The sequence below is a fragment of the Trematomus bernacchii genome, unplaced genomic scaffold (genome assembly GCF_902827165.1).
Source record: "Trematomus bernacchii unplaced genomic scaffold, fTreBer1.1, whole genome shotgun sequence".
Lineage (NCBI taxonomy): Eukaryota > Metazoa > Chordata > Actinopteri > Perciformes > Nototheniidae > Trematomus > Trematomus bernacchii.
The window spans coordinates 725,830-752,957 of record NW_022987589.1 but is presented as its reverse complement, the minus strand read 5'-3'; the positions used below and the strand labels follow the sequence as shown (position 1 = coordinate 752,957).

The 27,128-nt window shown below is 42.0% G+C and overlaps 1 protein-coding gene across 2 annotated transcripts in view; it reads right to left on the bottom strand.

Moving 5' to 3' along the window:
• The window catches only part of trim9 (tripartite motif containing 9), a 43,957-nt gene extending 20,960 nt beyond the window's left edge, over positions 1–22,997 (bottom strand). For both annotated transcript variants that reach the window (XM_034129032.1, XM_034129033.1), the window contains exons 1-3: positions 22,028–22,997; positions 7,418–7,513; positions 4,955–5,077 (exon numbers count right to left, since the gene is read on the bottom strand). In XM_034129032.1, the coding sequence (XP_033984923.1) occupies positions 4,955–5,077; positions 7,418–7,513; positions 22,028–22,960 (1,152 nt within the window). In that variant the 5' untranslated portion in view covers positions 22,961–22,997. The remainder of the gene's footprint in view (positions 1–4,954; positions 5,078–7,417; positions 7,514–22,027) is intronic.
• Between the last annotated feature and the right edge of the window lie 4,131 nt (positions 22,998–27,128).

The following is a 27,128-nucleotide window of genomic DNA, read 5'->3' as shown; positions in this document are numbered from 1 at the left end:
CAAAATAATCGTTTTTTTCGATTATGTTGTTTTCGTAATTGTGGCAGGCCAAAATCGTAATTGCGATTAATTGCACAGCCCTACTTCATCCTCTATTTTACTCTAAATGGGAACATCATTTGATAAATGAACATCATGCTGTGTTGAAGAAGACTTGACACTGCAGATTGAGACCTTAAACTCATCAGGGAAATGTGAGGTAATAAATCAAGAGGGAATTAGGAACAGTTTCTTTCTATTCAATCTGACAAATGTTTGCAAACAGTGGAGTCGTGATTGAACTCTGTATATTTTTGCACAATTTCTATTAAATGCTACCTCTTTTAAAACTGCACAGTGCTTCCACTTTTTCACATTCATTTGTCATATTCTCACTGCAGTTATTTTCTAACTCCGAATTTAATTCTATAAAATGTCTGAATATCATGGGGAAAGCAATGCTCATTTACTTTGACCAATTGGCCGTTTGGCTTTTGTTGGAGAGAACCAGGGAGATGCTGCCTTCAGGGTCAACCTACAAAACAAAAAGTAATTCCTACACCACTCTTTGCTGAATGCTAAAATGGATATTTAGTAACCAAAGTGATTTTTGCACTCGGCACACATGGGCAAAAATGTGCTTACGTTTATTTAGACAATTGTAATGTAAAGACAAATTGAATCCTGTGTTTCCTCGTCCAATTGTGCCCTCCTGATGCACATTAATCCATATTTAGCATTTCTTTACACATGGAAAGCAGATTGTTGCACGGAACAAAATGCCAGCTATGCATTTTATACATGACCAATTAAGAAGCTAATGAGGTGCCCTGATTAATCCTGCTGATTCAGTCATTTTTTAATGATTAAAAACCATAAATAAGGACGTAAAACTGCTGCATACAAACATGCAAACATCGCCTCTCCTCAAGCACTCTGTAGCCATGGTGACTTGGACGTGTGAGGCCTGTAAAAGCACCAAATTGCAGCTACAAATGTCTTCCAGCCGCTCTTCAAACTAACTTTCACCAGCTAACTCTGTCTGTTGTCCAGCTGATGATAAGCAGGTAACGAAAACAAAGGTTTTTAGATCCTTTTCATGACAAAGGGCTGCCTTCACAGAACATGTGAAGCTGAGGGTTTCCTGCACACTGATGGACACATAATGGAGGCAGTGTCCCTGAGTGAGCATCGCAGTAAAAAATAAAATCAGCTTCTTGTTGCATTGAGATTCAGAGAGCAGCGTCTCTGGTCTGCTGGCTGTCAGCAGGCATCAGATCTCCACCGAGATGCATTCAAATTCATCCGTCTTGGAGGTGTGAACATGTCCGATTCCCCGTGTTAATCATCCATCAGTCGCCTCACAGCCAATCAATCATTAAGGGAACAGATCTTATGCGTGTACAAATCGTCTCCAAACTGATAAAGCAACGTCAGTATCTGCAGCTGTAAACAAGCCGCAGTGTTTTCCACCTACAGGCAACAGGAAACGGTGATTTCTGCTGTAATGGTGACATTTGTGTCTCTGCAGGCGATGAGTGTCGAGTGTGGGAGGGAGAGCTTTTATATTTATAACCTTCACAATGTACGAGTGTTGTTGATGGAGCATGATAAACGCTGGGAACAACACACACTGCTCAGAGCGGCTGTTTGTGTCGAGTGTGGTTTTCTTTCAGAGGAAGGGATGGTGGTCTCATTTTTGTTGTCCATTGAACACAAACTGACAAAGGAGAACAGTAAATGAAAACATATGCAAGTAACTTTAAATTCAACTCTTTCTTTGGCACAACATGCATTTAAATGTGAGACCCCGTAGTGCTAAAATGGTTTGACTGATGATCGAATGCCAGAAAAAGATTGACGACATAGTGAAAGGGTTACATTTGTATAATAAACATTGTGGTAGCGCTGCTGCTTTATTGACTATGTTTTACTTTAACTGGTACCATCATTTGAAAAAACTGATCTGGAAAATGTTTAATGAAGCTCAGCGTAAGTTCAACCAGGAAGACCGTCCTTACTCTTCATGTACTACTCCCACGTAACTACTCTCTCTTCTCTCAATAAGTGATCGGGGGCGTCACTCTCCAGCTTAACCAATCGCTTCGCTCTATTCCCAAGAGCCTATCATAGCGCTCTGCCAAACCTTTTAAGTCTGCTCTCCCCTCTCTGACAGCTGTCATTTCAGGTGACTCGACGCAACCCTCCTCCACCCCTTTGCACCTCCTGTCCCTCTGAATCCAGGGTCAAGCTAAGCCCCTCCCCTTCAGACCGACCCCAACTATCCATTCACCACCACCAGGGTCAAGCTAAGCCCCTCCCCTTCAGACCGACCCCAACCATCCATTCACCACCACCAGGATCAAGCTAAGCCACTCCCCTTCAGACCGACCCCAACCATCCATTCACCACCACCAGGGTCAAGCTAAGCCACTCCCCTTCAGACCGAACCCAACCATCCATTCACCACCACCAGGATCAAGCTAAGCCCCTCCCCTTCAGACCGACCCCAACCATCCATTCACCACCACCAGGATCAAGCTAAGCCACTCCCCTTCAGACCAAACCCAACCATCCATTCACCACCACCAGGGTCAAGCTAAGACACTCCCCTTCAGACCGAACCCAACTATCCATTCACCACCAGCAGGGTCAAGACCCAGGGGGGTTTCATCGGATCGGTTCTACCCTCCCGAATGATACTCCTGCACAACGGGGCCTAATCGCCAAAACTCCATTACATTCATTTGTGTATTCCTGGCAATAAATATGTATTCTTACATCAAAATCGTCTCTCCTGATTGAACTGAGGTAATAAACCAAGAGGAAAGTTGGCTAATTTTCTCATAGACCTCTATACAATCTGAGGTAATAAATCAAGAGAGAAGCAGGAACGTTTTCTCATAGACTTCTATACAATCTGAGGTAATCAAGAGAGAAGCAGGAGCGTTTTCTCATAGACTTCTATACAATCTGAGGTAATCAAGAGAGAAGCAGGAGCGTTTTCTCATAGACTTCTATACAATCTGAGGTAATCAAGAGAGAAGCAGGAACGTTTTCTCATAGACTTCTATACAATCCCACTTTTCAAAAACAAACAGAATTAAAGCTTGACAAGATGACAAGATTGCAGAAGGGAAGGAGGATGAACGCTATCAGTTTTCTCACCCGACTCTTGGCAAATAAGTTCATTTACCCAAATATTGCATCGTTGTTTTAATGTAAACCTCAGAAAACACAAAAAGAAAACAGAACGTTCCTGCTTGTAGGGAATTGAACGTGACTGACATTATAATGAATTTGTGAGTGATTGATGAAGCCCTGCCATAAAATGCTTCACATTTAAATATTTCATACATAGGGGAGAAATGTGTAATGAGTGTTTGAGCGATGCACAGTGTGTTTCTCCTCCTACATGTGTGATTCTGCAGAGCGGCCGAGTGTGAAATTGGATGCTGTTCAGCGCAAATCTATCTCCTCCTCTTCTTCCTCCTCCTCCTCCTCAGTTATGTTGCTGTTCAACGTGTTGCAGACGTAGAAAGACAAATGTTGCTCTGTATGCCTCAAATCAGTGCAGTCGAGCCCTTTTTTGCCCTTTTGTCGCTGTCCCTTTGCTGTGAGATTGTACATTTCCCTGCTGTGGGACAAATAACGTTTCTGATTCTGATTCTGATTTAAACTCTAATGTCATTCAAATTTGAATTTAAGAGTAGGGAAATCTCATTTGGAGTTTTAAAGGGGACCTATCACGCAAAATGCACTTTTTGATGTCTTTTCTACATAAACATGTGTCCCCGGTGTGTCAGGGAACTCACGCAGCGTCAGAAAACAAAACCCTCTCTTTTCCTCCGTACCCAAATCTCTAAAAACGGGGGAACAACGGAGCTGATCCAGATTTGCGTCCGATATGACGTAATATCTGAAATGTGGACCCACGGCCCTATCAGAAACGTTGCTATCAGAAACAATGCCCGACTGTTTTGGACGTAATATGGTCGGTGTTTACATTAGCATCGCTAACACTCAGAGCTAACCTGTACTGGAGAGCATGTGTGTGAAGAAGCAGGAAATAAAAAGGAACTCACCTTGTGGTATAACCGGCAAGAGAGAAAGCCTTTGAGCTCCATACTGTTTCAGAAAGAATCCTTGATAATCCATGATATGGCGTTTCATCACCGCAGTATTTAGTTTAGACAGTAGCTGCTGGGTCCCCCATGAGCTCAGACCCCTCCTTTTTTATTTTTATCAATTCTTTTTTTTTTAAAGCTTTATACCCCAAATCAGAACTTTTTAAACAGGAAGTGAAATAGAGAGATACAGTATGAGGCATGGCTAGAATGGGTGATCTGTTTGGTATTTTGAGCAAAACACTTTATAGACATGTTTTTTATATATTTTTATATATCTGAGACCTATGCTATTGCCTAAAAATAGCATGATAGGTGACCTTTAAGTGAGACATTTCCAGATTTCTTGTTTGAAATAATTTACAAAACATGTTTTTCTCCTGTAATTGTTTTAATATTTGCATCAAAATCATCTTCAATCAAAAAGCCTCTTTCGTGAATACAGGGAATTTTCAACCAGAGACCTACGGTGGCCGACAGGTGCGAACGCTCTACAACGACCCAAAACATTTCCATGAGGAGAAACGCTCCGCAGCTTCAGAAAACGATGCAGATATAAAAACACACAGCTGGAGCGCTTGGTGACGTTCAGGATTATAAAGCTGAACAACTGTCTCTGTTGCAGTTAGTCGTCTCATAACTGGAAGTGTTTATCAGGATATCGGAAATGACTAGGTTAGCTACGTTAGCTAGCTAGCTTACAGCAGATCCGCAGTAACATCAGAAGGAGTCATGTGATCACATTGTTGAAATAAGCCGGTAAAACATTTTAGGTAAGTTTCCGACAACAGAGACAGTTGTCCAGCTGATTTGGGAGGTGAGATGTATTTTTATAATTTGAAACTCACGTTGAGCTTGTGCTCGTGCTCCTTGGTGACCCGGGACAGCAGCTGGGCTTTGCGTCGGTTCAGCGCCTCGATGAGAGCGTCGCACTGAGCCACGAGACACGCCTCGAACTCCACTCCGTTCTCCTGCAACACAACAGGAACAGGCTGAGAGGAATAACACATCTATACAAATAATAAACTATAGCAACTACTTTTATAATTATACAGAATACCACACAAACCCGTGGCGCTACTAATGAGTTATCAGGAATCCACGAGGAAATCCAATTTAAATACAGATTTAAATAAAGTTTTCAGTATTTCAAGATTGTATTAGTAAGTATTTCTGGATCAGTACAAAGAGGAGATCATTTCTAATAAAGGTGGTGTGTTTGCTGATGGCCTGAAAGCAGAGTAAAAGGTGACTAAGATTTTTTATATTTGAATATCAACTCTTGCGATAATGTAAAGCTAAGAGGAAAAAAACAAACATGAATTCATGATGGACCTTTTACTGAATTCCTCAATTCATAGTGACATCAAGAAAAGGATGTACAAAAATGTTTCAACGCTGCCTGTTCACAAAATAAAAGTAGTCAGCTTATAATAGCTTGTATCATATTTAATTAATTCCACTCAAATGTAAACTGGTACTATTTTTATTCTGTTGTTTACTTTATTAAATATATATATATATTTTAGTTGTACATGTTTGGTTTACTCTGTAGCACTTTGAGTTTTGCTTACTCAAATGAAAAGTGCGCTTATAAATCAAATTGATTATTATTATTATTATTATTATTATAAAAGCCAACTTTAGGCTTTACGCTGTTAGCTGTTGGTAAACGCTGCATTTAATAAGAATTTAACTGCAGTATATACAGAACTTATATAGAACATATATCAGAATCAGAACATTTTTTTAATTTTTTATTATTTTCTGAAAAAAATGGAAATCAAGAAAAATCCATTCTCTAAATTCTCGTATTTTGTGCCGTAGGACAAAACGTAAAAGTCTCCGAAAGAAACCCCAAATCTCAGTAACTTACACGTTATATCTTGTTTGTGAAGGACAATGGGGTCCTGAACAAATGGATGTATTAAGTAAATGGAGTTCACCCATTTTTGGCATTTTGTGACATGATAGGATGGACCGCAAAATGCTAAACAGGCGTAAAAAATATAGCACTTAACCATGAGGAAGTGGAATCTAAATCTAAAATAACATGTTGATCGTGAGTAAGAAAAGACAATTCTGAAAAACATTAAACAAAATAATTCTGAGAAAGAAATCCCATTGAACCAATGAGATGCTGCCTTCAGGGACCACTAAGGAATACCTGTAGTTCTCTATTGCACGCAGCAGTCCCCCCCCCCCCCCCCCCCTCTAATCGTCTGTAATCCCCCACGCAGCAGCAGGTTGTAAATCTATTCCTGGTCGATGTGCTCTCACTAAGCGCTGCACATGTTATTGTAATGTAAAACCAATGCACACACACTCTGCTGTTACCATGGTGATGCAACAGTTTGATTTGATAAAGTGTGTGTGTATGTGTGTGTGTGTGTGTGTGTGTGTGTGTGTGTGTATGTCTGTACTGTATGTGTGTGTGTGTCTGTACTGTATGTGTGTGTGTGTGTGTGTGTGTGTGTGTGTATGTGTGTGTGTATGTTTGTGTCTATAGTGTGTGTGTGAGTGTGTGTGTGTGTGTGGCGTACCTGGATGTGCGAGTGTGTGTGTGTGTGTGTGTGTGTGTGTGTGTGAGTGTGTGAGTGTGTGTGTGTAGTACCTGGGTGTGTGAGTGTTAGTGTGTGTATGTGTGTGTGTGTCGTACCTGGATGTGCGAGTGAGTGTGTGTGTGTGTGTGTGTGTGTGTGTGTGTGTGAGTGTGTGTGTAGTACCTGGGTGTGTGAGTGTTAGTGTGTATATGTGTGTGTCTGTGTGTGTGTGTGTGTGTGTGTGTGTGTGTGTGTAGTACCTGGATGTGTGAGTGTGCGTGTGAGTGTGAGTGTGTGTGTCGTACCTGGATGTGCGAGTGTGTGTGTGTGTGTGTGTGTGTGTGTGTGTGTGTGTGTGTGTGTGTGTGTGTGTCGTACCTGGATGTGCGAGTGAGTGTGTGTGTGTGTGTGTGTGTGTGTGTGTGTGTGTGTGTGTGTGTCGTACCTGGATGTGCGAGTGAGTGTGTGTGTGTGTGTGTGTGTGTGTGTGTGTGTGTGTGTGTGTGAGTGTGTGTGTAGTACCTGGGTGTGTGAGTGTTAGTGTGTATATGTGTGTGTCTGTGTGTGTGTGTGTGTGTGTGTGTAGTACCTGGATGTGTGAGTGTGCGTGTGAGTGTGAGTGTGTGTGTCGTACCTGGATGTGCGAGTGTGTGTGTGTGTGTGTGTGTGTGTGTGTGTGTGTGTGTATGTGTGTACTGTACGTGTGTGTGTGTGTGTGAGTGTTAGTGTGTGTGTGTGTGTGTGTGTGTATGAGTGTGTGTGTAGTACCTGGATGTGCTGCACCATGTTCCTCAGCTGAACCAGGAAGTCTTTGGCTTCGGTGGCTCGGTCTGAGAGTCCGGTGAGAGCCTGAGACAGCTGACCCTGCAGAGAGAGAGAGAGAGAGAGAGAGAGAGAGAGTTAGAGAGAGAGTTAGAGAGAGAGTTAGAGATACCTGCAGATAAATGTGTCTGCAAACACACCCCACTCCATCCATACTACACGCTGCATTGGAGATACAGGGTCCCGCGATTCAATAAAGTCAGACTGAAGCATCCTTTGTGCTCTAGTCAGTCCTCACAGTAAATACAGAGCTGAGTCCAGATCAAATGCACGCTGAAGGCTCTTTGAGCAGGTTTTCTCTCAGTGTGCTGTTATGGTATTAAATGTTTGTTGTTTGTTTTTCATGTACTGTGTCTTGATATTTGTGTATGTTGATGTGAAATTTCAGACTTGATCTGACCAATAAAGTATTATCATATCGTATCGTATCACAAAGAAACAAAACCATAGGAATCATCAGGAGGACAGGACTCCACTTTTAGGATTCACTGATGTATTATTCGAGTCTGAAATGTGGCAAGACAACAACAGGAAGTGTCGTACTCCAATACAAAACAATCAACCAAATAAATATGGCATTACATGTCACTTGTTAGACACTTTTATCCAAGGCGACTTACATACATTCAATTCTGTGGGCAATCCCGACAGGAGCAGTTTGGGGTGAAGTGTCTTGAATCATCACGGAGCCACAACCTCCCATACTTTCATGTTTTGAGCACATCTATGACTTCTGCTTTCATTTAGCAAAAATGCATCCAAAAACATATTTTTTATCTGATAACAAATCAACAGCTGACTCTGTGCAGGAAACTACGGAAGAGGACGAGGGCCAGATGTGTCATTATTTGAGATCCGACCAGAAATGGAAAAAATAAATTAAGTTCTCTTTGAATTATTGTAGGAAAATCATTAAATTTTTTGTTCAGATTATTTTGTTCTGAAAAAGAAAAAATCTGATTTCAAAATCTTTTTTATCCCAAAAAGACTTTTTTTTTTTAATACTTTTTGGTTGAGAATTGTACATGTGTGATTTTTTTTGTCTCATATTACAACATAGTTTAACTCATTTTACAACTATGTAATTTAGTAAAATGTAATCCTATGTTTGGGTCAATTAAACCAACATATTAACCAAATAAGAAAAAGTAATCGATATGCAGTTATTTATACGCTTTTCTCGAGTATGGACATCTTGTTTTAATCGGACAAATGTAGTGAATGCAGATTTAAAGTGACCTATGAGACCGACAGGAAACACACATGGAGGCGGCAGCTCGACTTATTTTAGATGCAGATTCCTCAGTCAGTTTGACCTCTGCAGTTCATGCATATATAAACAAACCACAAACAACCAGCATGCATATGTCCGTGTTTGAGTTTTGGATGAACTCAGAGCGGTCAGTTCAAACACACAGCGGCTTTTCATCCTGCAGAGAAACTGATATTCTGAACGACTCACCATGAGACAAAATGATCTCCAACTATTTTGATAATTGATGAATGAGTCCTGCAGAAATGCCTCTTAAATCTGTTGCTTTTCTCTGTTTTAAATCATATTAAAGTCCATTTTACTGGTTCACATATTTTTAGGAAATGTTTTATATATAGTTTTGACTTTTTGGATATTTTTCATATTTTTTGGGGACATTTTTTATATTTTCTGGAAAATGTTCCATATTTTTGGGGGACATTTTTGTCATATTTTCCTGACATTATCACGATATTATTTACAACAAACCATTGCCTGGATGCTGGGAAATCAGCTGACTCTAAATATGTTTTGCATGAACCCAAAGCGGTCAGTTTTTAACACAAAGCAGCTTTTCATCCTGCAGAGAAACTGACATTCTGCAGAGACTCACCCGGAGACAAAATGAAGTGTCTCTCACACAAAGTGACATTTAACACTCAGACGATTAATGCACAATCAAGCTGCTGCATGGACTTATGATTGGATTACAGTCCACTGTGCATGAGCAGAGCGCCGTGCACGTGACGGGAAACACCCTCTCACACACTCTGCTGTTTGTTCAGAGCGATGTGCATGTGCATGTGCGTGCGCGTGCGTGCGTGCGTGAACTCAGAGGTGATGGAGCAAGAGGACGAGTCCGTGGGAAACTCCTCCGCTTCACTAAACAAACCGTCACTTTAAGGAGCGTTTGTCTTCTGGGAGGAAAAGAGCGGGAGCGGGAAATCGTTAAAACTGAAATATGAATATTGTCTGAATAATTCTCCAACAGAGGATGTTTACTGTAAAGCATTCAAAATGCATGAAACACAGATACTGAGATCTGGGAAACAAGTGGTAGTTGACGGAAAAAGAGGAATCCTCTCCGGAACAGAGCAATAAAAGCTGTATAAAAAGCTGATCCAGTGGAAACTATGTGGAAACAGTTCTGAGGTCAGCAGGTCAGGGTGGGATGGGCTGACCTTTGACCCTGGCGTTTGGGAAAGGATGACAGCTGCTGCTAACATTATTCCTGCAGAGAGACTTTAGCTGCGAACAGCTGAGCAAAGACGGAGAGTAAGCTGCAGGAAACTCTGTTACTGCTCTCAGGAGCAGAGACAGGAAGACAGGAGCTTTCTCACAAGTATTTATTCAAGTAATTATATTTGTTATTTTGTCACTTATTTATTATTTGTGTTATTTAATGTATAATTGTTTTAATTAATTAATTTGTTTCCTTTAGCTATGTTAGTTATGTATTTATTTATTCATGTATTTATTTTTGTATTTCAGTTAGTGGGTCAGCAAGTTTATTTATTTATTAAGTTAGACATTTATCTATTTATTTAGTCAATTATTATTTAGTTAGTGAATTATTTAGTTATTTTTTTGTACGTTTTTATTTCGATTTCTTGTTTCGTATTTAGTTATTTATTTAGTAATTTGCCTATTTTGGTTAGCTAATTTATTTAGTAAGTTATTCATTTGTTTATCTTTTAAGTAAGATATCTATTTATTTAGTTAATTGTTATTTTTTTTATTTGGTTATTTAGTTAGTTAAGGATTTAGGGAATTATTTTGTGTATTTGGCAAGTTCTTTCTATTTACATTTGTCAGTTATTTTCTTTATATTTATATAGCTAATGTAATGATATAGTTAGTTGTTTAGTTCTCTATATAGTTAGTTGATTGGGCAAGTCTGTAATCCTGCCAACAGACAAAGAGCAAACTGAAGCAAACTGAGAAATAAACGTGATGGGGAAGGTAAAAAAAGAAACCATGAAATTCCCAATCCATGCCTCCTGATATTTAAGAATCACAGACTATATATATGGTAAGGATACTCCAGGTCAGCCTATTTCTCTGCGATGACACGTTTAAATCTCTCCTCTCTCCATGCTCTCCAGTCCTTCAGAGTGTTTTCATCGGGGTCACTGCAGCTGCCCTCTCATCTCTTAAACCACACATCATTCTCTCTCGTCTGAAACAGTGATGAGTTTACAGTCAGAGAGCAGATGAAATGAAAAGCTGTTGATTGTCTGCAGGCGTTTTTCCACAGTGTGCACAGCTCAGTCCTCAGAAACCAGGTCACAGCGAGGCAAAGAGCTGCTTTACTCCTCACTGCAGGCTGCAGGCTGAGGACAAGGCAGGTGGACAGATGGAGACAGACTTTAGAGACAAAAAGCCTGAAGAGCACCATGAGACCAAAGCTTCTACTATTCTTTTTGTCTCTTGCACTTTTTTATTGCACTATTTTCTGTTAAAGAAGCCCTATTCGGCTTGGTGTAGTGTTCCCTCTCCTGTAGTGAGGTCTATTTGGTATGTTTAGGAACGCCTTTGTCTACTTCCATAACATAGTGACATCACTATGGAACACTCACGCTCCAAAACATTGTACGTGATCTAAGCGGTTGACCAATCACAACAGAGCCGGCCAGCTAACCAATCAGAGCAGACTGGGCTCTGGTTTCAGACGGAGGGTGAAAAGAGGTGCTGCAGCACAGACAGTATGAGAAAAATAAAGAGAGACACTACATACTGATATCCACCTAAACATCAGCAGCAGAGGACTCTTTAAAGTAGAGACACTACATACTGATATCCACCTAAACATCAGCAGCAGAGGACTCTTTAAAGTAGAGACACTACATACTGATATACACCTGAACATCAGCAGGAGAGGACTCTTTAAAGTAGAGACACTACATACTGATATACACCTGAACATCAGCAGGAGAGGACTCTTTAAAGTAGAGACACTACATACTGATACACACCTGAACATCAGCAGGAGAGGACTCTTTAAAGTAGAGACACTACATATTGATATCCACCTGAACATCAGCAGGAGAGGACTCTTTAAAGTAGAGACACTAAATATTGATATACACCTGAACATCAGCAGGAGAGGACTCTTTAAAGTAGAGACACTAAATATTGATATACACCTGAACATCAGCAGGAGAGGACTCTTTAAAGTAGAGACACTACATACTGATATACACCTGCACATCAGCAGGAGAGGACTCTTTAAAGTAGAGACACTACATACTGATATCCACCTGAACATCAGCAGGAGAGGACTCTTTAAAGTAGAGACACTGCATACTGATATACACCTGAACATCAGCAGGAGAGGACTCTTTAAAGTATAGACACTACATACTGATATACACCTGAACATCAGCAGGAGAGGACTCTTTAAAGTAGAGACACTACATACTGATATACACCTGCACATCAGCAGGAGAGGACTCTTTAAAGTAGAGACTACATACTGATATACACCTGAACATCAGCAGGAGAGGACTCTTTAAAGTAGAGACACTACATACTGATATACACCTGAACATCAGCAGGAGAGGACTCTTTAAAGTAGAGACACTACATACTGATATACACCTGAACATCAGCAGGAGAGGACTCTTTAAAGTAGAGACACTACATACTGATATACACCTGATCATCAGCAGGAGAGGACTCTTTAAAGTAGAGACACTACATACTGATATACACCTGATCATCAGCAGGAGAGGACTCTTTAAAGTAGAGACACTACATACTGATATACACCTGAACATCAGCAGGAGAGGACTCTTTAAACATTGTTTAGGTTGCATTGTAAAAGGAGCCTTGTAATCCTTTGATATACTAGTTTCACCAAGCCCCTCAAGTGTTTTTAGGGTAGATATCTTCCCAGTACAAACATATGAATAGCTCTTTTAACAAAATACGTTTTCAACAAGGATTTTGTGGCTGAAGCATCCGTTTAAACACCTCCTCTTCCACAGGTTAAGTATCAACCCTCTCCATATCACTGTGTCTCTGTACTCAATTGAACTTTTCTGACACATTTAAACTAGATCATCACATAAAGCGACTGATCGTCTGCAGAAGTCGTTGCCTCGCTGACGAGAATAGATCCCGTCGTCCCATTTCCTGCCGTCCTGTCCCCGGTGTCCGTCAAATAAGGGCTCCCACATATTCATCTCTTTTTCTAGTTAATGACTCGCTCTGCATTATACATGTCTGCAGATATCGCTGATGAATAATGCACGGGCCACTTGTGCAGACCCTTCTTCAGGGATCTTGTTCAACATGATAACTCTTCACGTGAGTTAGCAGATGCGAGCGCTTTATTTCTAACAACAAGGTTCCCATAGCGGTAAATACATATCACAGCATCGCCTGATGGATATGTAAAAGATGTTTCCTCTGAGGGGCGAGACGACGGCAGCTTTAATGTTGGAGCCTCTGATAACTTCAGGAACACAATCAGGAATCAAACACTTCCTGTTTGGTGTTTCCTGTCCCCGCAGGTCGACCTCTCGCTCTCTTTACTCTGCTGTGTATCTGCATATTGGATTAAAGGAGCCTAAAGAGCAAAGCCTGCAGCTTTAAAGAGCAGGAACTTTCTCTGACACGCTTTTAGAAAGTAGGTTACGCAGATCTATCTTTACCGGGGGAAATGTAATGTACATACAGTATGTGTTTTGAATAAGCCTGTAGAGAAATGCTTTAAGAGCTAAGAGCTGACGTAACACCTCCCCCTTCTCCTCCTTCTACTAGCTGCTATGGACAGCATACTTGTATATTTCTACTGTTGTCATAACCGTTTAGAAGTCTGGTCTACAAGAAGTCTCCTGTCCAAATGTGTACAGTAGACTGCTATTATTATGTATTTATTGTTGTGCCTTCTATCTTTTTTATAGTGACTGATTATCAAAAATAATGGCCAATTAGTAAGTAAGTAAAACTTTATTTATATAGCACCCTTCTCAGTCAACACGGATGTACAAAGTGCTTTACAGTACAGTACACAGGACACAATTCAAAGTACAACTATAACATGTAGAATAAAAGGCATAAAACTAGAGCAGGTAACACATAGGATGAAACACCAGTGAAAGACAGCTACTAACTCGCCTCCTCTGACGCCCCAAAAGGTGAGTCTTTAACTGCCCCTTAAAAATCTCTACTGAGACAGAGGCTCTTAGTGTCTGGGGGAGTTTGTTCCAAAACCTTGGAGCCACCGCCTCAAAGGCAGGGTCCCCCTTAGTTTTTAGCCTGGTTCGGGGCACCCTTAGGAGGCCTTGCTCAGAGGACCTCAGGGCCCGGGTTGTGCTGTGAGGGTGGATCAGGTCATTGATGTAGGCTGGGGCTTGACCATGGACAGCTCTATATGTGAAGACCAATTAGCCTACAATGCGAGTGTTTGTTGTCCAAATACCTTCAATGAATACCATGTAGTCACGGGTACGTCTTGAGGGTTTTATTTATTCAAATTGCAGAGATCCTGTGGCAGTAAAGTACCGGCTTAAACACTTTGAACTGGATATAATAAATAAACACAAGTACAAATACCATCAGGCAGGCGGACAAAAAAGTTTTCAGCCACCTTGAAGACTTCTCATGGTCCGAGCGCTGAAGCTTCATCTAAACCTCATAGACACACACACACACACACACACACACACACACACACACACACACACACACACACACACACACACACACACACACACACACACACACACACACACACACACACACACACACACACACACACCACACACACACACACACACACACACAACACACACACACACACACACACACACACACACACACACACACACACACACACACACACACACACACACACACACACACACACACACACACACACACACACACACACACACACACACACACAGAGAGAGAGAGAGAGAGAGAGAGAGACCTCTTGCCCTCTCTGGAGGAGGTTTTAATCCAAACTGACGTCGATCTCCAGCGACTCATCGGACGCAGAGGGAAGATGAGAAAACGCTGAATGACCCCGAGTCTGCTGCTGAATTATTCATGCTGTGCACGTGTTCCCACTCGGCTTAATTACTGAGATTATTAGTGCCCCCATCATCTTAAACCCCCCCCCCACCTCAACAAATCCTCAGAGCTCTCTGCAAACAGTCTCCCTCTCTGCGCTCATGTTGCACGAGTTCCATGGTGCTCAACAACAAGCCAAAGGGAATATGTCACCAAAATGCTCCTCTGTTCATCAGTTACTCCTTCCCTGAATTCGTGAAGAAATGGTTGTTTTTCTGTCATGCCACCATGGGGAGGGAATCAAGAAAAGTCTTGATGAATTGAAGTAAATGAGGGGCCATGTTCACCAACTTTATGAAAACATCTCTTCACAAAATGTCACACAACTCTGCAGAATGTCTCCTTTATGAAGACCATGCTCATTACTTCACAAACACTCGACTTCTGAATAAATGTTTAACTAGTAAATGCAAGCACAAAAGTTTTCATGCAGAAGTTTTTTAAAGAGTAACAACTCTGTAATAAGGCTCTTACTGGTTAGGAATGTAGACACCAATATGGAGTGTCTAGTCAGGACACAGGAAACTCTCACTGTTTAAAGAGTCCTCTCCTGCTGATGTTCAGGTGTATATCAGTATGTAGTGTCTCTACTTTAAAGAGTCCTCTCCTGCTGATGTTCAGGTGTATATCAGTATGTAGTGTCTCTACTTTAAAGAGTCCTCTCCTGTTGATGTTCAGGTGTATATCAGTATGTAGTGTCTCTACTTTAAAGAGTCCTCTCCTGCTGATGTTCAGGTGTATATCAGTATGTAGTGTCTCTACTTTAAAGAGTCCTCTCCTGCTGATGTTCAGGTGTATATCAGTATGTATGTCTCTACTTTAAAGAGTCCTCTCCTGCTGATGTTCAGGTGTATATCAGTATGTATTGTCTCTACTTTAAAGAGTCCTCTCCTGCTGATGTTCAGGTGTATATCAGTATGTAGTGTCTCTACTTTAAAGAGTCCTCTCCTGCTGATGTTCAGGTATATATCAGTATGTAGTGTCTCTACTTTAAAGAGTCCTCTCCTGCTGATGTTCAGGTGTATATCAGTATGTAGTGTCTCTACTTTAAAGAGTCCTCTCCTGCTGATGTTCAGGTATATATCAGTATGTAGTGTCTCTACTTTAAAGAGTCCTCTCCTGCTGATGTTCAGGTATATATCAGTATGTAGTGTCTCTACTTTAAAGAGTCCTCTCCTGCTGATGTTCAGGTGTATATCAGTATGTAGTGTCTCTACTTTAAAGAGTCCTCTCCTGCTGATGTTCAGGTGTATATCAGTATGTAATGTCTCTACTTTAAAGAGTCCTCTCCTGCTGATGTTCAGGTGTATATCAGTATGGAGTGCCTCTGTGACATGTTTCCATGCATTAATGTTAAAAAAAAATTCCCGCCCCTTAGCCTTAGTACAATGAGTTGGAGCGCTAGCCAATAGGAACGCTTCATAGTGATGTCACTATGTTCCTGAAGTAAACAAAGGAGTCAGATCACTGAGCATGTTGGGTATGTTTGTTGAAAAAGCCGACAGAGAGATTATTTAGATTATTTTCCTCTGACTGGATAAATATATTTGTAAAACGTTACATGTATTGACAGATTATGGGTCTCAGGAGCCATTTTCAAATGTATTTGCTTTATAATTTGCTCAGATTTAGACCTTACTCACCGACTTTTAACCCAATAAGATCTCTTCATTTGACTTTAAATCATGTTTCTGCTCCGTAAAATGTTCTCTAATTCCAAACTCCTACAACAAATTGAGGATAACAATGCAAAGCTAGTAACCTCATCTTCCAAATGAACACACGATCATTAACGCTGATGATAATGATGATGTTATAAACAGGGTCACTGCAGGTCTAACTCGTCCCCAGCTGCTGCACAGATCCAGGTTGAGCTCACTTCCTTACGCAACCATGTCCTCGTTAAATGTGGGCCGACATAAATTATTCTGTTCAAATCTGATCACTTTCTCTTGGTTTGGACTCATTTAACCAGAGAGGAGAAGCTGGGCCACAGAGGGAAACATTATCTCTCAGCCTGGAGCCATTTAAAATATTCAGCCGTCTGTGTTCCCACGGAAACTTATATAACAATATGTCAGAGCTGAAATACCTTTAAGGCATGAGCCAGTGTTTTCTGTGCTGGACTGAAATGACCCAACCTGGAAATTAAACGCCTCTTTCCCCGATTCATTTTCCTGCTTCCTCCCCATCTTCCATTAACATTTTCACAGATAATGTCTTTACACTGCAGCTCAAGGGCTAGATATCAGCGCCGTCAAACTAAGCTTTTATTCCCTTCTTTACAGATATTTGTCCCGCCTTTATCCTCCGTCCCCAAGATAGGGCCAACAATCTGTATCAAAGTGTCAGCAGTTCAACACAAGTAGTTTAATCCAATTCCATAAAGTTTAACTGAGAAAAGGGACTCTGACCTACAATGTGTATGCTTTTATGTGATGTAAGAATGATACAATTTCCTGCAAGAATTTCTTTAAAGGGTTCCTATGTGTGTTCAAATCTGAAGCTGAACTACAGCTCCAAACCTTGGTGAGGCTTATTATTTCTGCCACATGCTGTGAGACAAAAACCCTAGTTGTAGGGCAGTTATTTATGGAGCAGCCGTAGCTAGCTGCACGTTTAACTAATGCAATTCTTTAAATCTCTGTAATGGACAGGTGCATGCTGGTCTTTGTCTGGGAGTCCTGGGTGTGACAGCAGCCTCATTACTCTGAGCAGGCAGGAGTCAAAGCAGGACACACGAACACACACAAAGAAGCACACTGATGGCAGCATGCAGAGCATCTGACTTTCTGTCAGGACGTGTGTTTGTGTCAGGATCGAACACATGGGGACTTTAAAGGGCAGCACATGTGTACAAAAAAACCTCTTGCAGATTCCTCAAGTTCCTCACTTCTTCACCATTTGACTGCGTGCATGCAGGGTAGGGCTGCACGATATGACAAAATATGCAATAAGGTTTTTGCATATCACAATAATGATTTATCTTGCTATAAATACACTGATAGTAGAGTCAGTCCTGCCTTTCAGTGTCCTGCTAAAATACAACTTATTGCATGCGTAAACAAGCCCAAATGTGTGACATCTGCGACCACAAACATTAATGCATCCACACATTCATACTCAACCTCACAAACCCTTGACCTAAATTCCAAAATGTTAGCTTCATGGTGAAAAATGTTGTCTCCAAGGGGTGGGGAAGTGTTTGCAGACCAACAGAACTGTCCGTCTATAAAAAAAATTAAAAAATTAAAGAAACCTTAGGACAGACGTGCAATAGATGCCGTCTGTGCAGAATAAACAACAAACGAAAACTACATACAATCGAAATGACTAAATGCCAAATGCCAGAGGGAAACTTCCAGGGACATCAGGGTTATCTCTGCTGCCTCGTGTAGCTCGGATAGCAAGAGGGTAAATTACAAATGTTCTGCTCCGATCTGCATCTTACTTTCAGCACACACACACACACACACACACACACACATATCTTCTAAAGCTCCAATTAATCACCTTTAATTGCAAACTAAACACATGGAGGCGACACAGCCGGACTCAGATTACATTCTGGATTCATGAGGGACCTCTGATGACAAACCATGAAGAGAGCAGAGTTTCGACACAACATTTACTGATTTAATGAGATTTACTGAGATTACTGCAGACGTCCTGACACCACATGAAAACCCTCTGACACCGATGTGAACAGACAGTCACGCGCTTTAAATTATCATTTAAAAACGGACTTTAAGACGCAGAATTGGTTATAAAGGCGGATTCTAAATGTTGGAGACTTCTTGAGAAGGCTCCATATATTTGATTTGTAACAGAAAATAATGGTTCTAGTTTTTTTATTTATTCATGTCCAAAAATATATAATATGACAGTAAGATGAACTGAGACACACACACACACACACACACACACACACACACACACACACACACACACACACACACACACACACACACACACACACACACACACACACACACACACACACACACACACACACACACACACACACACACACACACACACACACACACACACACACACACACACACACACACACACACACACACACACACACACACACACACACACACACACACACACACACACACACACACACACACACACACACACACACACACACACACACACACACACACCACACACACACACACACACACACACACACACACACACACCTCAGAGGGATAGTGTTGCCATGGCTGCAGGTGCTTCAGCTCCACACACAGAGAGAGAAATGGTTCTCAGAGATCGAGCGAGAGCACAGCTTGTACCAACAACACTTCCACGATGGCGCAGATAAAAAAATCCTTGAGGGAGAACTCCCAGATCTTATTAAATGATACGAGAGGGGGCACATTTAGGAGTAACAGGTTTCTGTACTTCCTCCTGCAGACATATCAAACACAAGATTTAACAACCAGATTTCATCAGATTTAATATATGAATGTGTGTTTAGGTGCATTGTTCTGTACTTGGATGAGAACTTTTTTCAAATGAATCTTTAGCTATCTAAGTAGTGGAAGCTGAAATAGTCATTAAAACCTATGCATATCAGATCTCTGGTCCGTTTGTCTGTTTTTCAGCCGGATTACTAGAATACTACAAGCCTGATTTTCACAAAACTTGATCAAAGAGTGAAGCTTGGGCCAAGGCAGAACATGTTACATGTTTGAGCATTTTGTCTGTTTCACAGCATGTCATATGTTTGGGTATTTTTGACGGATACAACAAGCTATTTAAAAGCTTTTGTGTTGGTACCTGTACATTGTAAAAGTCTTTTTTAATCAGCAGCTGTAAGCAGCCACAGTTTTCACCCAATGAAGCTACAATTTGCCATGGAGGTCAAGCTTTTAGGTTGTCAATGCATGAACGAATGGATGCATGCACGTAATTGGACACAGCCATTTCAAAATCACGCTTGTTTTACAGTTTTCTGCTATTTAGAGAAGGCAGGTAGCGCCCCACCAAAGGCAACCAACTCTTCGGGGTTATTTCAATATCAATCAGAGTTTAACAGCCAGTAATGTAAGAACATACTGTAGGGAACAACCAGATTTCAGAGAAAGCCTGCAAACAATTGTTGTTACTGTAACTAGCCAGCTAACTAACATCAGTAACTATCACTTCCTGTGAGGGCTCAGCAGCCGTGTGCGATTTCAGACAACACTTCACGGTCAAAACACAGTGGTGTTCACAGTGTATGCCATGGCAGTGTACTAAGGAAGAATCCAACTAGAAACAGAGCACATGTACAGTATGCATACGTGACACATGAGTCTCCAGTATGTCTGCAGGACATGGAAACATTTGTTCCCTGATGAGCGCTGTGAGGAACTCCCTGAAGCTCTGAAACATGTTGTCCGTCCTGTTCGCTGCCATCTGCTGCCGAGCTGCAGGCTCCAGCGCTCAGAGGGTAGCAGGTGCTGTCTTTATTAAAGCCAAAAAACAGAAACAGGCACCAAGATCTCTGCCACCACTGAGCAGTTTCTCAAATATACACCATTCAGAGCCAAGAAAGATGGAGATGGAGCACAAGAGGCGGGTAACTGCTCAGGTGATGGGAGTCTGATGTCAGTGATATGATGAAACCCCCCCTTCTGATTTTTCCATCAATTTTAAAATTGCCTCCCACATGTGAGGGGAGTCAATCTGCAGGGCGATCAGGACGAGGTGATTGAACCGTAGGACGTTCAACGGCTGTTAGGAGACACATCTGACTGTAAGTGATGAGGAAAACTGGTTCCATAGTATATCAACATCATGATAGAAGACCAGATATCGTCTTGTTTTGGACACCGTTATATTGTACAAGTGTTTTTACTGGTTTTAAAAGCGGCATTACATTTAAATACAAGCCATTATCTGAACATACTGGACTATTACTTGCCTCTAACCTCTCAATATATCCACATTTCTGATGGTTATTTATCAAAAATGCTTATTGCGTAGATATCAATGGTCAATAGCATAACAACATTGATGCTACACCATCACTACACACCCCCTCCCTGCATGTGTAAAGCATAGCTCCAATGTTAGCCAATGATCTCTGCAGGGGGGGGGGGGGTATTATATTTATAGAGTGCAGGAATCTGCTGTGTAGCTCAGGAGACAAAAGGAGCTAAAATTACTGTCAGTGCATCGTCCTGGAACACACGGTACACACTGCAACAACACTGCAATATATACTGTTTAATATGTGTATTACTGTTCGCTCCTTATACTGTTTTTACTGGCTGCTAATTCATCACTTCTTATGACTAGATGTGGAAGAAGTAGTCATAACTTGTACTTGAGTAAAAGTAGAAATACCAGAGGGTAGGAATACTCTGTTACAACTGCTAGTACTAGGATGGGTTAAAAGCAGAGAACACATGTCGCTGTGTGTGATACTTAAAGTACCAAAAGTAAAAGTAGTCATTGTGCAGATTGGTCCATTTCAGAATAATAAATATGATATGTTTTATAATGATTGATCATGAAAGTGTTCTCAAAGCTGGTAAAGGTGCAGCTAGTTTGAATGACTTTGTATACTGCAGGGTAGCTTGAGAATTTACTCCAGGTGGAACTAAAGACTGATTTAACACTTGGTTATATTTCACATCATCCATCCACATCTGTGAAGTAACTAAAGGTATTAAATAACTGTAGTGGAGTAAAAGTACAAAGTAGCAAAACATTGAAATACTCAAGTAAAGTACAAGTACCTCATGTTGTATTTAAGGAGAGTAGCCTACTTGAGTAAATGTACTTACTTTACATCTCTGGCTGTGACAGTCTATTTGATACATGCAGTGTCAAGTCAAGTGTGATGGACTTTGCTAAAGACATGGAATAGAAGACAGTTTATCTGGTAAAAACCTTTCCCATTGTGATTCTGAGGAGGGTCAGTTTCCTGTTGATGATGGATGCCTGCTGCTGTTCTGAAATCTGAAATGCAACAGTTTTGCGCAACAGCGTTTTGAATATGTGCGCATTTCAACATTCTGCATACATCCCCTTTATACTGAGCATTAATATAAATGCACTGTGACAGTAACCGCTCAGTGGAGGAAAGCGGAACTGACAGGTAGCACTTGTTGCTCAGTTCAGAGCAGGATGAATCACACAGAAACACACACACATGTTTTCTCACACACACACACTCAGAAAAGAAGCAGAAACAAACATGTTTGTTTTACCTTGTGCAGTTTCCACATGGCTCCAAGAGCTTTGACCTCATGCGTCCCGTGCTTGCCCTCCTCGAGACACTGGTAGCACACGGGCATCTTGCACTGCACGCAGTACATGCTCAGGTTCTCCAGCTCGTGCTCCGTGCAGGTGGAGGTTTTGCGGGGGCTCGTGCGGCGGCTGATCCGGCCCTGCGCGGGCGGAACCAGGCGGTGTTTGGCGAGCGGGCCGCGCGGGGGGTGGCAGCGCACGCGGCACGGGTCGCAGTAGAAGACGTCACACTGCTCGCACATCACCGTGGCCTCGTGAGGGGGGCTCTTCTCGCACAGCTGGCACCGGAGCGCGGCCGCCTTGCTGTGCTGGTACCGGTCCACCACCCCCTCCAGGACCCGGTTCCTGGCGAAGCCGCGCAGACCCCGCTCGTCCAGGATCAGGCTGCGGTGGCACTGCGGGCATGTGATGCAGGAGTTGCGGGGGATGGGGGGTAAAGATCCGGGCTGCAGGAGGTTCGGGGATAAGGATCCGGACTGCAGAAGGTTCGGGGATAAGGATCCGGACTGCAGGAGGTTCGGGGATAAGGATCCGGGCTGCAGGAGGTTTTGGGCTAAGGATCCGGGCTGCAGGAGGCTTTGGGGGGGAGGAGGCTGAGGGAAAACGCGCACCCCGTTTGGAGACTTCAGGCACGGGGTGGTGGGCGCGCTCACGAAGCCCCCGTAGGATCCGTACCCGCTGTCCGCCTCGCTGTACAGGCTCATCTTGTCCAGGTCCAGGTAGTCATAGTCCCCCCCAGATCTGCTCTGCGGGGAGTCATCCGCGTCGGGGGTCTGCACGAGGATGTTCCTCGCGCACGCAGAACAGATGTTGTGGGAACAGGGCAGGATGATGGGCTCCCGGAAGAAGGAGCCGCACACCGGGCACTTCAGCTCTTCCTCCATCTCGTCCATGGCTCCTGTCGGTGCTTACAGATCCGGACTGAGCTGCTGCTGCTGATCTGCGGGACAGACCTGGAGCAGAGAGAGGACTCAGCAGATCTGCACCAATAGGAAGCCAGCAGCTGGTCACGGTGCTCTCCCATTGGCTGATAAGGGGATGCTGAGCAGCCATTGGTTGGATCAGCTGTCAGTCAGCAGAGAAATGAGCTTTAAAGTCTCTGTGGACACTGGACTGATTGTTTGGAGGATTAAAAGGACTACACTTTGCTCTGAATGCATAATTAATCAAATGAGACCATGCGTCACTTATATGAAGAAAAAAACATTGTTCTAAAGATGCTCTTTAAGCTGATTAATCCTAATTTAAGAAAAAGAAAAGCAGCACAACAATGTACATTTGTTTAATTCAACCAAAATACTGAAGCGTTGTCTACAAATATCTAATGATATTTAAAGGGGCGATATTCTGCAGATTTTCAGGTTCATATTAGTATGTTGTGCTTATTTATTTAACATAATAGTATATCAAATAATTAATTTGACTGTGTTTGCTTATAAGGTTGCTTCATTAACCAACAGCTATTTTTATATTTTCATCTTCTTTCTCTTAGTGCACATGAGGTGCATTTTGGGATGTTAAGGTATAAATAACCCTGTGCAGGTTTTTCTCTGAGAGCTGCCTGTGTTTCTGTGCTGGCAGCAGCAGAGAGTTGGCGCTGACACAAATAAATATAATTCAGAAAGATTGGCCACTTTATGAACTCGCAGGCGGCTCACAGGAAGCTGCTGGCGGCGTCAGAGTGGAGATCACAGCCAGAACAATGTCATCAAACCAGGAATAACTGGGGGGGTTTGATTAAATCCAGGGAAATATTTACAGGGATGAAGTCGCCATTTGTTGCATATTTACCCAAATCTGAAGAGAATTATGAGCAGAAACAGAAAAGCTGTTAAAAAGAGACACAAAGGGTGAATAGGGTAGAAAAACGGATCTGTTTGAATTACTTGTATTATTATATATTTTGTTGTAGATATGTATTTATGTTCTTCTTGTGCTACTTTGTTCTCTGTACCTTGTTATTTTCTTTTGTATGTTATTGAGACACATTCCTGCAGGATGTTCTCCCTTACACAAAGACGTGCATATTAATGCCCTTCCTGCTTTTCAGAATATGCAGATGTCATCACACTAGAGTGGCCTCACGTTGCCCTCAGAGAGCGTCCCGTGAAATGGGATTATTTAGACCAATATCCCCATAAAAAGCCTCACTGAGGACCAACTCTGGGACCCATGTTGCCTCTGATGGAGATGTCTGAGGAGTTTAGGCTGCAGAAATGTAGAGACGAGAGAAAAACCTCCTTTATCTCCCGACGTGTCCATGTGCTGAGGAGAAGCTCTGCAAACAAACAACATCAATCCTGAGTTTACTCTGAGAGCTGCACGGCTGTTATTCTGCACCAACTGGCTCTAAAAAGTCTGTCCTGTCTGCCCTCCTCATAGAGCCAATGTTGTGCCTATACTGTAGGAGCGTGAGTGTTACAGAGTGATGTCACCATTTTTTGGAAGTAAACAAAGAAGTCCAATGCAGGGGAGAGAAACTACAGGACACAAAACACAACACTACAGGAGAGGGAACACCACAGACATGTATGGAGTGCTTCTGAAGTTTGCAAAGTCCATGCCTTTAATTAACCTTCATAAACTCTGCAGTCACTTTTATTTATTCAACACTTTTCAAATTATCTCCATCTGCAGTTATTCTATAAAAAGCCCAAAGTCACTGCGACCCCAGATCTCATGATTATTTATTCTGCTCCATCTGTGCCCTTCACACCCACCTGAACAAAAAATTACATATATATTTTCATCATGCAGTGTTTGTAAATTAGACCTCCAGGGGGAAACTTCAATGTATGGTTATTGTTTGCAATATCCACAGAATTAATGATAGTAAACACGACGTAGAAATGTGTTTCTGAAGATATTAAAGTGTGATTTATCCTGGAGAACAATAAGAAGAGGTAACAGAAGTTTAAATTTGGGATCCTCTCATGCTGATGTTCAGGTGTATATCAGTATGTAGTATCTCTACTTTAAAGAGTCCTCTCCTGCTGATGTTCAGGTGTATATCAGTATGTAGTGTCTCTACTTTAAAGAGTCCTCTCCTGCTGATGTTCAGGTGTATATCAGTATGTAGTGTCTCTACTTTAAAGAGTCCTCTCCTGCTGATGTTCAGGTGTATATCAGTATGTAGTGTCTCTACTTTAAAGAGTCCTCTCCTGCTGATGTTCAGGTGTATATCAGTATGTAGTGTCTCTACTTTAAAGAGTCCTGTCCTGCTGATGTTCAGGTGTATATCAGTATGTAGTGTCTCTACTTTAAAGAGTCCTCTCCTGCTGATGTTCAGGTGTATATCAGTATGTAGTGTCTCTACTTTAAAGAGTCCTCTCCTGCTGATGTTCAGGTGTATATCAGTATGTAGTGTCTCTACTTTAAAGAGTCCTCTCCTGCTGATGTTCAGGTGTATATCAGTATGTAGTGTCTCTACTTTAAAGAGTCCTCTCCTGCTGATGTTCAGGTGTATATCAGTATGTAGTGCCTCTACTTTAAAGAGTCCTCTCCTGCTGATGTTCAGGTGTATATCAGTATGTAGTGTCTCTACTTTAAAGAGTCCTCTCCTGCTGATGTTCAGGTGTATATCAGTATGTAGTGTCTCTACTTTAAAGAGTCCTCTCCTGCTCTGATTGGTTAGCTGGTCGGCTCTGTTGTGATTGGTCAACTGCTTAGAGATGTCCCGCCCCTTAGCCTATCACATACAATGTGTTGGAGCGCAGAGAAACTCCCTCTGGAGGGAACTCTTCTGACCATTCACATGCACACAAACCAATAGAACACACAACAGGAGAGGGAACACCCCCTAAAGCATAATATAATATCTTTAAAACATACAAACAGTGTGATATGTTTTAAATCAGTGTATCTTTAGGCATCATTTATGTGACTAATATAGTCGTGTAGCTCAACAGGACCTCACTTTATAGTGTTTTTTACCAATCAGCGCCTACCTCTTACTCTCAATAACCCAGAGTGTCAGTGAAATGAAGAGTAATGTTGTTGTGCGGGGTGTAGATGGATTCCCTGATGAGTAACTTATTGTTTCCCCTTCTTCACATCCCCACCCCCACACCCAGCAGCCTGCAGGGAACCCCCCCCCCCCCCCACACACACACACACACACACACACACACACACACACACACACACACACACACACACACACACACAACACACACACACACACACACACACACACACACACACACACACACACACACACACACACACACACACACACACACACACACACACCATCTAATGGAGTCAGCTCCTATTACTGCAGCTTTGTTAGAGAGTACTCCTCCGTTTGCCTCAGAACACTGAACAGGTGCGGGGAAATGGAGAATGAGCATCTAAGAAAAGCTACTTCTGAATAGTTTGCATGTCCATTGATTGCGTTTAAAGACAGTGTTTATGCACAGTGTCAGATAAAGATAAGACTACACTAATATTAAGTATTATAAGTAACCCTTTTACTCTTCCCACGGCGGGGACATTTACGCTGTCAGAGCAACAAAGGTACAGTATAAAGAGTAAATGTACATGTTGAAAGAGGTACTATTCTGCGTCTTGGGGCTTTCCCTCTCCTTTAGTGTGTTATAGGTTGATGTGCATGTGAACGGTACATACTAACCTGAATAATACGTCCTCTTTAAGCTCAGAAACACCTGAATATGACTGATTGGATGTTTAGAAATAATCAACATTTTGTATTCTATGTCCTATCCCTGTCCAACCTCAGAGCACATTACAACACACACACACACACACACACACACACACACACACACACACACACACACACACACACACACACACACACACACACACACACACACACACATACACACAACACACACACACACACACACACACACACACCATACACACACACACACACACACACACACACAGCCCACACACACACACACACACACACACACATACCATGTATACATCACTTCAGGGGACATTACATTGACTTACATGTATTTCCTGGAGACTTACCCTAACCTTAACCATAACCAACACAACCCTAACCCTAACCCTAACCCTAACCCT